General features: G+C 36.7%; 1 protein-coding gene across 1 annotated transcript in view; it reads left to right on the top strand.

The window, feature by feature from the left end:
- ITGA8 (integrin subunit alpha 8) overlaps positions 1-17,762 on the top strand; it is a 171,129-nt gene that overhangs the window by 115,399 nt on the left and 37,968 nt on the right. The window contains exons 22-23 of the mRNA XM_059184049.1: positions 4,532-4,611; positions 9,788-9,868. Coding sequence (XP_059040032.1) covers positions 4,532-4,611; positions 9,788-9,868 — 161 coding nt within the window. The remainder of the gene's footprint in view (positions 1-4,531; positions 4,612-9,787; positions 9,869-17,762) is intronic.

Raw genomic sequence — 17,762 nt, forward strand, 5'->3', positions numbered from 1 at the left:
ACTAAAACAAATTGGGCAGGAAATTACCAGGGTGGTGAATTGAGCATTATATCCTATACAGAGCAGGGACTCTGAGGTTAAACACACAAAAAGATGAAGACTTTTATATGCGTTCTCTTTTGACTTTACTCTTACTTGTCTTTTAGATGCTTTATGAAGATATATTTGCTACACATTTTTTCTTGGGATATTTTTTCTTCAAATGTCATTGCAATTTTTTTCTTTGTATTCAGTAAATGACTTAAAAAATAACATAATTAAAGTTTTTAGCAAAGATTATTAAGTTTCTATTTTTGATATGCCTCCCATATGAATATCATTCATAGCATTTTTACATTAAAATGTTACTATAACCCAGCTTTTGAGTTAGTTTTGCCCGGTCTATATTTTCCATGCATTTTAATTGAAGAATAATACAGAAAATTGAAGCAAGAGAAACAAAAGAGTTAATAATGATCTATAATGTGCTTTTGATAGAATAAGGACATGTTTTTCTTCTTTTTCTTTGTTTCCAGATTTAGGAAATTTTCATTCAGGATTACTTGTAGACAATAAGTTTATTTTATTCAATAGCCATTTAAATACACATAGTAACTTCTTGTAATAAATATCTCAGTGGGAATACTTATTATGAAGTCATAAATCAGAAAAAAATTCTGAAATCTGCAAATACTGCATAATTAAATGTTGCATAAACTAAACATACATAGCCCTGTTTTAAAATAAATAGTTATGATTATCAGTAAAGTGGCCTATTTGAAAAAAAATTTATAAAAATTTATAATTGCATAGGTTTTTATTAGAATAGCTTTCCAAAGTATATTCCAAAGAGTACTGATCCCTTGAAATAAGGCTTTAAATGAGTTCTGTGGTCACTGCTGAGTATCATATCTGCCTTTGGGGCAATCAGGTGCACTTTTACATTTTAAAGATGCTGAGCAGTCCTTCAATAAATAAACCTTTTAACCCATGATCTCTCACACTTATTTGAGCATTTGAAACTATCAAGAAATATCTATTCTGAATTCATACTTTAGGGTATTGTGCTAGAATAATATTTTTGCTTTTCTATACCCTAATCAACTCTATTCCACTGATCCCAGATATTTACAAAGTGTGCCAAGCTATAGTCTAGTAAACTCACTTGCTGGGTCAAAAAAAAAAGTAAATATTTAAATGCAAGATAAAATTTTATAAGTAGATTTTTATTAGCTAACATGAACTGATTGCCCTCTGTGTTACAAACCCATCACTGGATTTTTTTTTTTTTATGTTATCTCATTTAAATTTTCAAAACCAACAATCCCATGAGCTAAGTATTTTTCTTTTGTTATAGATGAAGAAACTGAGAAATGTCAAATAAATTTCCCAAAGTCACACAGGTAATGAATGACAAAACCAAGGCTTAAACCAGGACTGAACACAAAGTCCATGTTCTATCCAGTTCTAGGAAAAGTACTTGGATAAAAACTAATGAATAACAGATGAGTTGAGATTTTTAAATGAAGCCATGAAATATAGAACGGGATTTCTAAGCTAAGAAGTTAGAACATTTTTCATTTGAATCCTTTTATCTAAAAACTCTAAGTCCTTTTACTAGTTTCCATTGGATTTTCCTTGGAAAATCCACCAAGTTTGGTATGAAAGAGGTCTACCCAAGGCCAAAAAGGAGGAAATTGACATGGTAACAACAGTGTTTGCATCTAGAGGTGACCAGGCACTCATTCCTTTTTCAGTAATAAAAATGTTAAATGTAAACCAGAGATCATCTAAGATCATTAATAACTAAGAATAATCTTGGGAAAAAAATTGCCCACTGGTGACATTCTAAGTGGAGGGTAAAAATGGCAGTGTGGTCTTAACCACAAATGTGTTTATGTGACAGGATGTCAATCCATTTTACCAGCAAATAATTTTTGGGAGTCAAGGAAGTAAATTGTTTGTATTCATTTATCTGTGAGGTCTATAGTGGAAGAAACCTAATAGCTTTCTTATCTCACCCTTTAATGCCCTTAAATACATCACATTTTTATTGTATTCTGTTTTATTACAAAACATTTTGATTTATTTATTTCTTCATTTTGTATTTAAAAAAAAATGGTCTCAGTGGATTGTAGTAAAATTCCAAATGTAAAATCAGCCCTAAATATTAAAAAGCATTATAAATCACCAGGTCCATTTATTTCAGTCCCAGTATTTAAAATAATAGTTTTCAAGTCACTTTTTATTTTAATTTAATAAAACATTCAAGGCAGGGCACCTGGGTGGCTCAGTTGGTTAAGCATCTGCCTTCAGCTCAGTTCATAATCCCCGGCTCCTGGGTCAAGTCCAGCATAACATGAGGCGGCCTGCTTATCTCCTTCCCTCGGCCTCTTGCACCCCCTGCTTGTGCCCTCTCCCTGGCAAATAAATAAATAAAATCTTAAAAAAAAAAAAACCTCAAGGTAATATTCAGAAGTATTACTTCTGATTTTTAAGTAGTGATGTCATTTTTGTATAATATCTATAGTGATATAAAATGTATGCCAATAGGACTAATAAAAACTTGTAAATCTCTCAATCAGGAAATCTTTCAATCCAAAAAGTAGTGGTTCCATAAAGGCTCTTTAGAATCAGTGCCCAGAGATCTAGTGTTTGATTCTTTGAAAACACACGGGTCTCTTACTGATATGAAATTGTCACATCATCATTGTTGTATCTCTGTCCCAGGATGACTTGTTCTATAATGAACACCAACATTCGCCAGGCTTCACCACAATACAGTAAGATCCCCATCACTGGAACTGGGCAAACAAGAGCACACTCTCTCATATCATTCTTTCAGCCATTTTTATTGTACCCCTTCTGTATGCCTGATGGTAAGCTAGAGTCTCACAATATCAAGATGAAACTATACAATCCCCACTCAAAAAGAAACTCAAAAGTAGCAATATCAGAGGTTGAGTGATAGGAGAGTAACAAAGAAGGAGATAGGGAATAAAGAGAAAATTTCTGCCTGACCTGGCCTGTGGGATCAGACAGTATATTGCAGGAGGATCTCTTGTCCTGATTTTTGAAGCATGAGTAGAACCTCTTCAAGTAGAAAAAGTAGGAAAAGTTTTAAGAGGTTTCCAAAGAAGAGAGAAGTTTATGTGCAAAGTCCCCGGGGTCTGACTGAAAATCACACATTTGTTAATATAAAGGAATTCATCATGGCTTCGGCATAAGGATGTATGGGCTTAAAAATTAGACACACCTGGGCTTAAATCCCAGCTTTGCCATTTAACAGTTGTGAAACCTGGACGAGTCACACTGAAATGGAGAATCCCCATGTTTAGGACTATTTGGAGCAGTGCAATTATATGACGCTACTAGGGAAGTTCCTGGCTTGTAGCACAATCAGTAAGGGCTAGTGAAATAATGATGATTTATGATAAAAAAGGTCTGTTATTTTTTAATTTATTTTTTATTTTTTTATAAACATATAATGTATTATTAGCCCCAGGGGTACAGGTCTGTGAATCGCCAGGTTTACACATGAGGGTCTCTTATTAGTTCATATTATTACTGGTTCATATTAACATGAGTTTTTAATTACGGATTTTATTTTTACAGCATAGTGGTCAAGAGTACAGGTCCTGGAGTCAGTTTGTAGGAATTTCAATTCCAACTCTACAATTCATTTACTGTGCACCTGGAGGAAGGCACTTGAACACCCTAATCCTCAAATTACTGCTCGATAGTAAAATGTCAGGAATCGCAATACCTACCTGTGGGGTGGTTGTCATGATTATGTAAGACAAGGCATTTAAGGCTTAGCACAGTACATGGGAGAGTAAGTCATATAATTACCTAGCTCTTATTTTTACTTCCTTATTTATAATATCGTTGGATGTTTCCCATTTTAAAACTTTCCCAAAGTATTAAAAATGTGTCCTCAAGAAAACAGTAAGAGCAGGTTCAAAACTTTAGAAAATAAAGGTGGAAAAAACAATCCCTGCACTTATAACCTTAACATAACCATAGAATGTTATCCTGGTATATTTTCTTACCATACACCCTCACTCCTGTAATTTTTCCATCGATAAACTTTTAAAACACTAGGTAAAACACGTTGCACATACAACTGTGTAACCTGTTTCTTTATGGGTCATCATTACATTAGAAGCATTTTCCATATATCTGCATAGGCTTTGCAGGCATAATTTCAATGATCACCTAAATGTGCATGAAACATAAGCATTAGAGCTTTCCAAATCAAGCATCGCTTGTATATTTAGGTTGCTTTTAATTTAGCACATAGGAAGGCAGCCAGAGAAGAGTCTGTACAGGGCTAAATGAAGGGAAGGGAAAAAACATATAGGGACTTGAATTGTCTGGGTCCCGCAGTCTTGGCTGCATGACTTCCTCTCAACAATCCAGGTGGAAGCAGAGAAAAGGCCAGTAATCTCGGGTGGGGATTTGCAGGGATGACTTAAAAAAGATTTTTACACTGTGTAGGAAGTCCCTCCCTGTCATAAACTTAGTGTCTTCTGATTTTTTTTTCTTCTAGTATTCTCTGGGCCTCCGATTTGCTGTTCCACGTCTTGAGAAAACAAACATGAGCATTAACTTCGATCTCCAAATCAGAAGGTTAGATCTTTAAGTACCTAAATGATGGTTAGCATTCAAGAGATCCACAGTGAAATGAATGACCACTCTTTAAGCTCCTTAACCTTAAAAGTTCTCCTGAAATTAGAACCCAGACTTCCGCAGGTCATTTTTTCCTTTGTTTCTGCTATTTCAGTTTTGTTATCTATTTATTTTTTATTTATTCATTCATTATTATTATTTTTTTTAAGGAAAGAGATTCATCTATAAACCAAGTCATTTCAGTAAAATTTTGTCCTGGGTACCCTCCCACCCCCATTTACCTCCATTTTTCCTCAGTCTGATTTGCTTTCCTTCTCCCACCCTTACCAGCACCGCTTCTACATACCTACCATGCTCTCACCTGGGGATCAGCTAATCCTTAAGGATAAAATTTTTGCAAAAAGCATAGGTTATACATTTGCAGTCTTAAATCTAACTCTTCAAGAGTTAATGAGTCTCTGATAGTTTCCTTGTGAGAAGGTATAATCATATATTCATTCAGAGCCTTCCTTCCAGGCCTTCTCTGGTAACTCCAAGTCAAAGCATGTAAATAGCTACATCTTCTAAGACTGACCTTTTTCAGATATTCAAGAGCAACTGCTTTTTCACTGTCTATTCTGTTTGCTCCTTCATGGCTGAAAATAATATTTAATGAGGATAAGACTTGTAGGGAGCAGTGTACGTGAAAGCCCACTATGGACTTCAACCCATAGCCAGGAATGGGATCAATTTAATGACTCCAGGCCAGTATTAAAAGAAAAGGAGATTGAATGAAATATAATATATCAAAGTCCTGTTCATGAAATAATCCAATTAGATAAATGGAAATATGTATAGTAAGACACCCTGTGAAATGTATATATTTCTTTCATGGTTTGCAATTTTAAGTGTTTGAACAATATTGATATAAACAGCATATGCTCAGCATGGTGAACCCTTATTCTAACTAGAACACAACTCTGAAGTCAGCCTCTACAATTTGGTTCTCAAATACTAGTGTGAAGTGTGGCTCAATCTCACCTCCTGCCCTCTAAGAAGTGATTGGAGAGTGTTGACTTTGTGTAAAGGATTACTTTTTAATAGCTACTTTGATTGAAGGTTTAGAGTTTTTAAAAAGTATATAAACTCTCTAAGAATATAGCAGATTCTTCAAATCTACAACCTAGGTGGTACAGTTAGTTAAGTAACTGACTCGGTTTTGGCTCAGTTCATGATCTCAGGGTCCTGAGATAGCTCTGCATTGGGCTCCATGCTGAGCATGGAGTCATCTTGTGATTCTCTCTCCTTCTCCCTTTGCCCCTCCCATTCATGCTCTCTCTCTCAAATAAATAAATCTTCTTAAAATTTTTTTAAAAATCTACAACCAATACTACAAACCAAATCCCCTAAATTTTATGATAGATTTCTAAGAAGGAAGGTTTTCTAACTTACCTTTGGTCTTTTCTGACCTTAACTGGGTATTTTTTTAAATTAACTTAAAAATCTGCTTGAGATTTTTAAAAATTCTACCCATATTAGTGATATATGATAGTGATTAGTAATACAGAAGAATTAATTCTGTAATAGCATTTTACAAAAGTTTATTAAATCACTTCTGTGTATCACTATAAGTGTATATTTTCCAAAAGTTTCAGGTAGTCCTAAATATTTTCATTTGGAAAATATCTGTACATTTCAGAAAAAAAAAGAAAAAAAGTAACGGCACTTCATAGTGAGGACCACCATCACTACAGGCAGGAGCCTGAAGTTTCTTTTCCTCGCCATCACTGTCTGTTACATTGGTCCTACAATGGCATGAAGATAATCTATCATGAAATATAAGGCCCTTATTTAGGAAGAAAATGTGGTGCAAAGATGCAAAATAAATTCCTTGACACATCCTTCTTACTCTTGATTACACTTACAGGTAGTAGAATGAACACAACTAGTAATTCACTCAAGGAGCAAAGGACACCAAATGATGTTCTAAATGTCTTCCCCAAATTCATCCTGGAGATCATCATTCAAATAGTGAATTCAGCAATGAAGTGCTAAATTTTATGGAAAATAGAAATGGCCACATTTTAACATCCCCCTGCATCTAAAAGAATGGGACATGATTATATTCCATCCTTACATGCTATAGAAACTCATGACTATTTTAACATTATTGTGAAAAAAAAAATGCAGAAATGAAGAACCAGAGAGGCGATAGGCATATATAAAGTATCAAATTCCCAAAACAGACATTTCAGAGGTAAAAATATTTGAGGATACCTAACACAGAGGTGAGCGTTTATCTACATGCTTTGTTGGCCGACTCCAAAGACATAAATAAGGATTTAATGGATAATTTGCTTTCGATTTAAATGTGTTAAAACCAAAAATAAATTAAACCAAATGCTCTGAAGTCTAAGTTCTCAAGTTTTTTTTTATCACATTGACCACTGTTACCCATATTTAATACGCTTTTCCACAAACAGAACCCAAAAGAGAAACAGGGCTTTATATATTAATAAACGTAAAATAGTTTGTTACCAAATGTTTGCATTAAATGGTCTCTTCATGCTGTGACTGTGTGTGACATGTAAACACTCCCCTCCCTGAGTGCAGCGGGTCTCAGATCGCAATTCCCACATACAAATAGGTCTTTGTGATGTCATTGACATTGCTTCCTTGGCAGTGGTGAAATGAACATCGTATTGTATTTGCTGACATTCCAAAGGCCACAGAAAGCACAGAAGGAATGTTAGAAAATAGGAAACAGTAAGGAAAAAGAAAATAGCATCAGAACAATAAGTAAAAAACATGTTTATCCCTGGTACACAACATAGGATGTAGCCGTGGAGAGGAAATCCATCATTCCTGCTTAGAGCTAGCACCGACAGCATAAATAGCTCAGCGTCCAGGGTGGTGATGGATTGCTTGTTTGAACGCAGCAGTGGTATTAGCAAGGGAGGTTTCCTTCCAGGAAGAGGTCAAGGAAGCATCTAAGTTGTATATCAAGCCCAGTGCCTTTCTTACCAGGAGATGTTGCTGATTCCCCCGGTTGACTGCAGCACCAAGTGTCACGACAAGGCTGTGTGACAGGATGATTATGATTAGCCAACCAGATCTAGTCTCCATGTCTGCCGTTGCTCTCATTAACCTCTGCCAGCTTCGGATGAGACTTCTGTCTGGAGACAATTTCAGTGCCTCACACCTATTTACATTTTCAGGGTGTTGTGTGTAGAGACAGTTGTGTCCTTTCAACCACATGGAAACAAAATGCAATGGCATTAAGGGACAGCTTAAATGAAACTTTTTTCCCTTGATTTTTATATCTGCTGCTGCAAAGCAGTGAGAACTAGAAAACTGAACCAAGTCTGGATAACGTGTGGAACGATGAGACTTAAATTTCTAAACTAGAGTTTCCCGCCATGCATTTGGAACTAACTACACAATGTGCGAGAAGGAGAATTACTTAATGACTTCTTGCTGGTTAGCAAGACAGTAAAATAAATAAATAAATAAAAATTTAAAAACCTCTTTAGTTGACTGATTTTCCCCAGATAGGATAATAATAAAGTGGCCTGGAAACTGGGGTTCAAACTTTGGTGAACAAGTCTCCCTAGGCTCATCACAAGGTTAGCCGTGATGCCCCATGACAGGAAATGAGCCTGACATTGGCCTGTTTATATCTTTTATGTGTGTTTGTGGTTTAAGTGCCCTTATCAGTATATACAATCTGACAAGACTTTTCAAAAGCATTGTGGGAACGATCCTGTCTCCTCCTCTGAAAGCCGACTCTTATCATCTCCCCTCCTGCCCCCACATTTGGAAAGCTTCAAAAGCTAGTCAGAACATACCCCATTACCACCACTGAAACGTGAAAGCTTATCCATTGAAACTGCGTGAAAAGTCAATGATGAAAAGAGGAGGCTTTCTCTTCTTAATGAGTTCTGGAAATAAACATGACCCGTCCATAGTGGTGTGGCCACAGCTGTTTGCTGAAGGCTGCACTATCTTTGGGATATGAGGGTGACTCTAGGGAAAGCACATGGGGTTCTAAAGGCAAATGGCATCTGCATTCAAAGCTCAGCTATTGGTCCAGCCTCTTGTGAGACCAAGTTTCATTTTCTTGACAACACTGGATGCTTAACAAGCATTTTTTAAAGATTAAATTTCATATGTAGGTGTACCTGGGTGGTGTGGTCGGTTAAGCTTCTGACTCTTGGTTCCGGCTCAGGTTGTGACCTCAGGGTCATGAGATGGAGCCCTGCCTCACACTCTGCACTCAGCATGGAATCAACCTGAGTTTCTCTCTCCCTCTCCCTCTGCCCCTCAACCCTCCCATGCTCTCTTTCTGTAAAATAAATAAATCTTTAAAAAAAAAATTAAGTTTCATAGTAATTATATTTGAGAGAAAAAAAACAAGACTTAAAAATAATTTTGTCACTGTTCAAAGAAACATTATTAAAGGCGTACCTTTTATTTTGAGATTCTTGATGCACTAGACAATATCTCTGTCATCTCCTAATTGTCTTGGCATGCGCTGCCAAAATTCCTGGGGTCTTACTTCTTCCTGCCATTGGCTATGCTTCTAATTCCCTCCCGCCCCCCACCTTAGCCAGCGAACATGCAGTGAATGTATACTTATTTTAATATTACTTCAGAAATAAACCATAAGGAAGATAAATTTGCTGCCAAAACAATCTATGGTATGATGCATTCCAGAACCAAACACAAACGCTTTTTCCATTCTGTGCTGCTCTTGGATTATTCGTGCTAGTTCTCTTCTTTATTAGCATGGAGAATCAGGAGTTGACTGTGCCTTCCTTTCCCATTTAATGGGCGATGAACGTGATGCACAGAGAAGTTAAGGAATGTGTCCAAGGTAGAAACTGGAAAATGAGCTCAGCTCACTGCTTTTTGGTTTAGCCACTGCAACAAAAAACGTTAGCTTTTCTAGATGTCTGTTGTGTTTTCAGATAAGATGTCTCCTTGTGGAAAGTTATTACATTACTCTTACTCATAGAGAATCCTAGCATTTCCATTTTCAAGTGGTTATGATTTTATAGAATGGATACGCCATTGTTTTCTGAATGATTGTATTAGTAATGTTTGTTCTTTTGGTCTACAGAATGTTTTTTTATGATCGCATATTAAAATATGTTTGAAAAAAATCTATTTAAATCATATTGTCACTGTGTTTTAGTTCCAATAAGGACAACCCGGACAGCAATTTTGTGAGCCTGCAAATCAACATCACTGCTGTAGCTCAAGTAGAAATAAGAGGGTAAGTAAGAATCAAGATATTGTAGTAAGTATACTGTAACAGGTTTAATTATGAAAAAACACTAGTAAAAACTATATGAAATTTTCCTAATGCATTAGCAATCACAATTCACTTTGGTTAAAATTTCACTCTTTTCTACCTATCATTAGACTTTCATTGAAAACTATAGTAAACCCTATCTGGTAATTAACTCAAAGGATATCAAAACGAGAGATCACTTTATTCCCCAAACTGACAGTTCAATAATCAGACTAGGAAGTCAGATAAATTTGACAAACTTGTGATTGCATGAAAGTCTCACTTATCCAGTAATTATTTCGGCATAATGAAAATTCAGCCTCACCATACCACATCTTGAGTTGAACAAATGCCTAATTCTTAGAATGTGAAGGTTGATGGGATCTACATTTTATGTATTTTTCTTTCTGTCCTATTCTTTGAAGAAGGTACCAATATGCAGTCAGTTGAGAGACAGGAGGACAATGGTCAAGGAAAAGGCTTAGAATGACTACCATCTTGGGAAATCCATGCCTGGAGGAAGAAAAAAAAATTAGAAATATACAGTATATAGTTATCTTAGGCAAGTATGGACTCCATTGATTTTATTGTAATTCTTATTTCTTCAGGACAAGGACTTGGCTAAAAACAGCAATTGGTATTCTGGGCTGAATTGTCATTGGGCTTCAGCAACCCTAGTTCCCTTTCTTCCCACTCTTCTATAATGGCAACTAGAACCACCGTAGTCAGAGCCACCATCTCCATGTATTCTCTCACTGCTGCCCCCTGCTGCTCTCAATGGGGGAAGCCCTTCCTGAAGTCCTGGGACCAGTGAGGCTCCACCTAGTGGATTAGAGAAGAATAATAATACCTAGCTCGTATTTATCCTTCTATGTGCTACCCCAGCCCATTAGCACATCTTAATATGTACCAGTATCCTCACTGCACAGGTGAGGAAATTTTGACACAACGGGCTGAAGGCTACAAGCTAGGAAGTGGGGAGCTAGAATGCAAGTCAGGCAGCTTGTCTCCAGGTGCATCTTTATAAATTATTATGCTATGTAGCTTATAAGAGAATTCTTTGAACCTTATTTACACAAAATCTTGTTTTGTTTATGCTTCTGTGAATTTTTTTTCACTCAAATAAACATTTTTGGCATTCACCCACTTTAGGGCATTTGCCTATAGTCCATTCATTCTAATTGCAGAAATTTCATATGGTAAAGCTACACCATACTTATCCATTCTACTGGAATTGTCTTTTTCCTTTTTTACAAAATTCCTTGTACATATCTTCTGGTACACATGTGGAAGAATGTCAGAAGGGTACCTGCTTAGAGGCAGAATTTCAGGTTCAGACAGTGTAAACTTTTTAACTTTATTAAATAGTGCCAAACTATATTACAAAGTAATTATACCTACTTCTTGTTCCACAAGACACAGAGGAAAGTTTTCACTGTTACACATTATTAACCAACTCACAAAATGGTTAAATTTTTCATTTTGAGCCAATCTGATGGATGAGAAATATTATCTGGGACGCCTGGGTGGCTTAGTTGGTTGGGCCGCTGCCTTCGGCTTGGGTCATGATCCCTGGTCCTGGGATTGAGTCCCGCTTCGGGCTCGTTGCTCGGCAGGGAGCCTGCTTCTCTCACTGCCTCTGCCTGCCTCTCTGCCTACTTGTGTGTACTCTCCTCTCTCTGGCAAATAAGTAAAATCTTTTTAAAAAAAGAGAAATTCTATCCAACTGAAGGTTCAATTTGCTGTTCCCTGATTTCTAAACAAGACTGAGTAAGTTTTTCATGTGTTTTTTGTCTCTCTCCCAAATTGGGTAATTTCTACTAATTTCTTAGGACATATTTCTATGAGGAGACTTAATTTTTTCATATTAATTCATAGGAAGGAACTCTTCCCTATTTTAGAGTTGAGACACTAATCCTTTAACAAGTACACATGTTTCAAGTACCTTTTCATGGTCTGTGGGGTTTGGTGTGTGTGTGTGGCTTAAGTCAGTTTTATTGAAGAATAAATTATACATAGTAAAATTCTTTCTTTAGACTTCCGATTTGAAGGACTAAGACACCACAATGATGTTCAATGTAAATCAGTTCTGTCACCCCACATAGCTTCTCATGCACATTTGTAGGTAACTCAGTCTCCTTCCCCAGGCTCTGTCAACTTTGATCTATCTTCTGTCACTATATTCTCAGAAAAATCATATAAATACACCCATACAGAATGTAGGCTTTTGAGTCTGGCTTCTTTCACTTGCATTTGAATACATTTGAAAAAACACCCATGTTCTTCCGTGTATCAGTGGTCTGTTTCTTTTTATTGCTGAGCAGTATTCCACTCTACGGAAGGCTCCATTCACAGGTTGGTGAACCCTTGGGCTGTTTCCAGTTTGGGGCTCTTAATAATAAGCCTGCTATCAGCATTCACATAAGGTCTTTGTTGGGATATTTATTTTCACAAATGGAGTTGAGTTGTGTGGCTAGGGTATGTTTAACTTTATAAGAAATCGCCAAACACTGTTTCAAAGTGGCTGTGCCATTTCCATTTTGCATTCTCACCAGCAGAGTGTAAGTTCAGATGTGCCGTGCACTTGCCCACCTGGGCTTCAGGTTGGTTTTTGTTAGTTTTTAGCCATTTAATTAACATTTTCTTTTTTTTTTAGATTTATTTATTTGAGAGAGAGAAAGAGACAGCCACTAAGGGAGAGGGAAGAGCAGATTCCCTGCTAACCAGGGGGCCCGCCAATGAGGCTCCAACCCAGAACCCTAGGATCATGAGTTAAGCCGAAGGCAGATGCTTTATGATAGAGCCTTCCAGGAGCCCCTGGCTTATTATTTTCTAAATAGTGATGTTCAAAAAGCAAAGGTTTTTAATTTGTATGAAATCCAACTTTAAGTATTTTATAGTTTGTCCTCTCTCTCTTCCTAAAGTAAATAAATAATTTTTTAAAAAATAAACAAACAAATAAATAAATATTTTATAGTTTGTACTCTTTTTGCCCCTTGTAGGAAAAGGTCTTCACTTTGCCTAGAGTCACAAGATTTTTTTCCTACAAGTTTTGCAGTTTTACATTTTGGTCTGTGATTATGTTAATATCTGTATCTGGTGTGAGGTAATACCCAAGGTTCACTGTTGCATAAGAATATCCAGTTGCTGCTATGCTATTGGCTGAAAGATCATCCTTTCTCCACTGACTTACTTGACACCTCTAGCCATCTGTGAGGCTCTGCTTCAAGACCTTCCATTCTGTTCCATTGATCTGCATGTACAGTAAGTCTTGAAAGGCAAGCAGTATGCTGAGATCTTGGTAAACTTGCTTACAAATTCTAGTAGCTTTATTGTTTTTTGATTTCCTAAATTTTCTATAGCATTGCCATGGCATCTATGAATAAAAAGTTTGATTTTTTTCCCCGACTAATCCAATCTGTACATGCAAAAGTTTAGCCAAATACAGAGTTAGAGGGAATAGTACCCACAAGAGATTACCCTTACTTCTGATACCAATTGCAGATTTGTGTGCTTCCCAAAACTGCCCCCAGCTTTGATAATTCATGTAGAAGGACTGACAGAGCTCCCTGAAATCTATTATACCCATCAGTATAATAAAAATTAAAATTATCCAAGGGAAGAATTGCATAGTCAGAGCCTGAGGCAGAACCAAGCACAAGACTTCTGTTCTTATCCACCATGGAGCCGGGTCATGTTTCTTTCCTTTTATGGATGTGTAACAGGATGCATGGAGTATCCCCAGCTGAGGGAACTCCCCAAGGCTCAGTGTTCACAGTTTTTATTAAGGATCTTCTACATAGACATGATCAATTGAATAACTGACTTAATTGATCTGTCTCCAGGTTGTCTAATATGATGTGATGAGGCTCCCACCCTGACTCACACTGTTGGTCTTTCTGATGTGGGCAACCCCCACAATAACTTGTATGGTTAGAATATTCAGTGTGACCCCAAGCCCCCAGAAAAACAAAGATACATCTTTCAGGCATAAAATTTCTAGATCTTAGACTTCACCTCCTAGAATCTGAGGGCAAAGGCTACACACACCACTTTTGGGGAAAAGTTGAGTTGTTTACTACATGGTTAAGCTTTTTCTTTCTTTTTTCTTTATTTTCTTTTTCGTGTGTGTGTGTGTGTGTGTGTTGTGGGGGTTTTTTGTTTGTTTGTTTGTTTTTAGATTTATTTATTTATTTGTTTGACAGACAGAGATCACAAGTAGGCAGAGAGGCAGGCAGAGAGAGACAAGGAAGCAGGCTCCCAACTGAGCAGAGAGCCCAATGAGGGGCTTGATCCCAGGACTGTGGGAGCTGAAGGCAGAAGCTTTAACCTACTAAGCCCCCCCAGGCGCCCCTCTTTTCTTTTTCTTCTCTTACTGCACAGATGGGGACTGTCAGGGCAAGAGGGAGTAGACTTGGTGCAAGAAGACATTTTTGCCTTGCATTTATTTATTTTTTTAAATTGTTTTTATTAACATATATTGGTTACTTGCCCCAGGGGTCCAGGTCTGTGAATCATCAGGCTTACACATTTCCCAGCACTCACCATACATAGCACATGCCCTTCCCAATGTTTTGTCTTGTATTTAGATCCTATCTTGGTCTTATGGAGGAAACATTCTGTTTGTCTTTCAAAGAATTTATCTGCTTCATCCCAGTTGTTAAATGTATGACATAAAGTTGCTCATGATAGTCTCTCATTTTCCTTTTAATGTATGTGGGACCTCATCATTCCCTGCACTGCAATTTGTATCTTTTACTCCCTTCTATGTTTCCCTTGATTACTCTGGCTAGAGTTCAGTGAACTTTTCACAGAACCAGTTTTTTTATTTCATTGACTTTTCTTTTTTTCTCTTTCTCTATCTTTTTAAGATTTACTTATTTATTTATTTGGGGAGAGAGAGAGAGACAAAAAAAAAAAGAGCACAGGGTGGGGGTAGGGGCAGAGGGAGAGAGAATTTCCAGCAGATTCCCTACTGAGCACGGTGCCATCCTGAGGCTTGATCTCATTACCTGAGTTGAAATCAAGAGCCACCCTCAGGGTACCTGGGTGGCTCAGTCAGATAGGTGACTGCCTTCAGCTCAGGTCATGATCCCAGGGTCCTGGGATCAAGTCTGGCATCAGGCTCCCTGCTCAGCGAAGAGCCTGCTTCTCCCTCTCCCTCTGCCTGCTGTTCTGCCTACCTATGCTCTTTCTCTTAAATAAATAAATAACTTTCTTTAAAAAAAAAAAAAAAGAAGAGTCAAACACTCACTGACTGACCCACTCAGGTGCCTCTTTTTTCTCTCTTTTTATTTGCTTTGTTTTCTGTTCCATTAGCTCCTTCTTTATGTTATTATTATCTCCTTCCTTCTGTTCACTTTGTGTTGGATTTTCCCTGTTTCTCCTTCCTCTAGGTAGAAGTAGATCATTGATTGGAGACCTCTCTTCTTTTCTTACATAAGCATTTAGTGCTATAAATTTCCCTCTAATTGATTGAGCACATACCAAAATGTTGATATGCTGGGTTTCAGTCACAATGTTTTCTAATTTCCTTTGTGATTTCTTCTTTAACTCATGACTCATGAGAAGTGACCTGTTTGATTTGTAGATCTTTGCAGCTAATCCAGATGTTTCATTTTTGTGCATTTCTTTTTTAATTCCCTCCTCTTTCACATTGAGAAAAACACTAAAGGAAATCTGAGAAGAAATAAGCATTTTTTTTGCTATCTTATTTTTATATCTTTTAACATTTACAACTAGTGTATATGAATTTTTGTCTCCTTCTTTAAGCTTTGTTAACCTTTGTTTTGCTAACCAAAAATAAACTGAAACTGTCTTTTAATCCCAAAGCAAATTTTAAATTGGGAACTGTTTTTATTCCATAAGACATAACTCAGTCCAAGGCAGCAGAGAGTGTAATGTAGCTGTATTTATTCTTATATATCCATTTTATAAGATAAATATTTATAAATATATTTCTGCCATCATTTATGTCATCAGTATTTCTCTGTTAAAAAGGAAGGAAGTTATCTATTCATTTTACCAATAATCAAAACAGGTAATTAAAATTGGGTTTCTTGTATAGGTGTAATTTTTTAAATTGCTGGATTAATGTCTGACATTTAACCACAGTTTATTCTCTAACACAGGGTTAGAGTTCTTTTTAGCCATTTTGCAACGTAAAACTCTTTATTCCAGATACTCAGCAAAAATATTGGTTTCAATGTTTAGTTCTTCAAGGAACAAACAGCTACTGTGTTGAAAATCTTCCATGTTCAGTCTTCAGAAAAATCTCACTTTATTTGCCAGTTGTGTTTATTCCAATGTATTTTATCATGCACTGTCTCTAGCAGCTCTTTTTCAGTTCAGTGTTGTTTTTATCATTTTAAAAATAAACTCAAATACATTTATTTCTTCAATGGGAAAGAAAATACTGAGAATTAGTCCACTTCTCTCAAAGCCAGATGGTGTCAACACTGTCTTTCAGTAGATTCACATGTCATTTGTTGGTACAAAGGATTAATTTAGCATTAAGTCTGCAAGAGAATTTGGCCACAAGAGGCAGCACCACATGCATTGAGCTCACGAAGGGTAATAAACCTGTGTCCTTTGTCATATAATCAGGATTGAGTGGGTTTGATCACGGGACACTACAATCATAAACAATGGTGGTCTGTATAGACACTGGCTAGAATGGGTAGAGTCAACATTGTTGCACACAATAAATAGTAGTCTGCTATTTGGGGCTTACAATGTTTGAAAACATGATTATGAATGAATAATTCAGACTGTACTAACACAGCATCAGATGTGAACTTCCGATAGCACACAGACTTAACTTATCAAAAACCTAATTCCTTGCTTCCCTAATCCTTTCCTAATGTCTGGTGTCACCACTCGTACCCCAATCTTCTTATCCCTGGGGGGGTCTCAGGTGGAATAATGTTCTATCCTCCATCTTAGCATGTGAGCACTATTCAGTAAGAGCTGTGAGGGCTGTTTATCCTTGGCTAATAGTTGATTATATTCTTCCTTCCTTCCTTCTTAAAAAAAAAATGGTAATTTTGAAAAGAGTGGACAGTGTTTCATTTATTCATTTGGAATCTTCAGAGAGCCATTTTTTGTCATGATTTCCCCAGATCTGAAAAAGTCTTAGACAGTAGATAACTGAATTTGGGGAGCCATAGCTTTTGAATGGTTTTGCCATGATTTGTCATGGCCTATCATAGATTATCTTTTCCGTACAGATTTCTATTAGATTTTGTTACAGAAATGGGGCAGGAAGTTTCTTTAAGTTGGCTTTACTAAAATCACTGCGGCTTCATGGCCCCTGTGGTGCATTATACCATTGGCTTCTGAACAATGCAGATGTTAGGGTGCCAACCCCCTGCACATGTAACTTTGACTCCCTGAAAACTTAACTACTAGTAGCTTACTATTGACAGTAAGCCTTCCAGATAACATAAGCAGTTCACTAACACATATTTTGCATATGTGTTATATACTGTATTCTTATAATAAAGTAAACTAAAGAAAATGTTATGAAGAAAATCATAAGGAAGAGAAAAAATCATTTACCATACTGTACCTTATATGAAAACTCACATAGAAATTTAAAAATCCACATAAATGAACCAGCATGGTCCAAACCCATGTTTTTCAAGAGTCATCTGTACATTGGAAATAGAAAAATCCTGAGTACACCTGAGTAAGCTGAAGTCTTCACCTGCAACTAACCCCTACTTTTCTGAACATCAGTTTTCCTTTCATGTATAAAATGAGGGATTGTGAACACACTGTCTCCATAGTCCTGTCAAGTTCTAAATATTTATAATTCTGTGGTACTTGAACATTTATGACCAGTTCCCCAGGACAGATGACTATAAGAACAAAA

This window comes from Mustela lutreola, chromosome 8 (genome assembly GCF_030435805.1).
Source record: "Mustela lutreola isolate mMusLut2 chromosome 8, mMusLut2.pri, whole genome shotgun sequence".
Classification (NCBI taxonomy): domain Eukaryota; kingdom Metazoa; phylum Chordata; class Mammalia; order Carnivora; family Mustelidae; genus Mustela; species Mustela lutreola.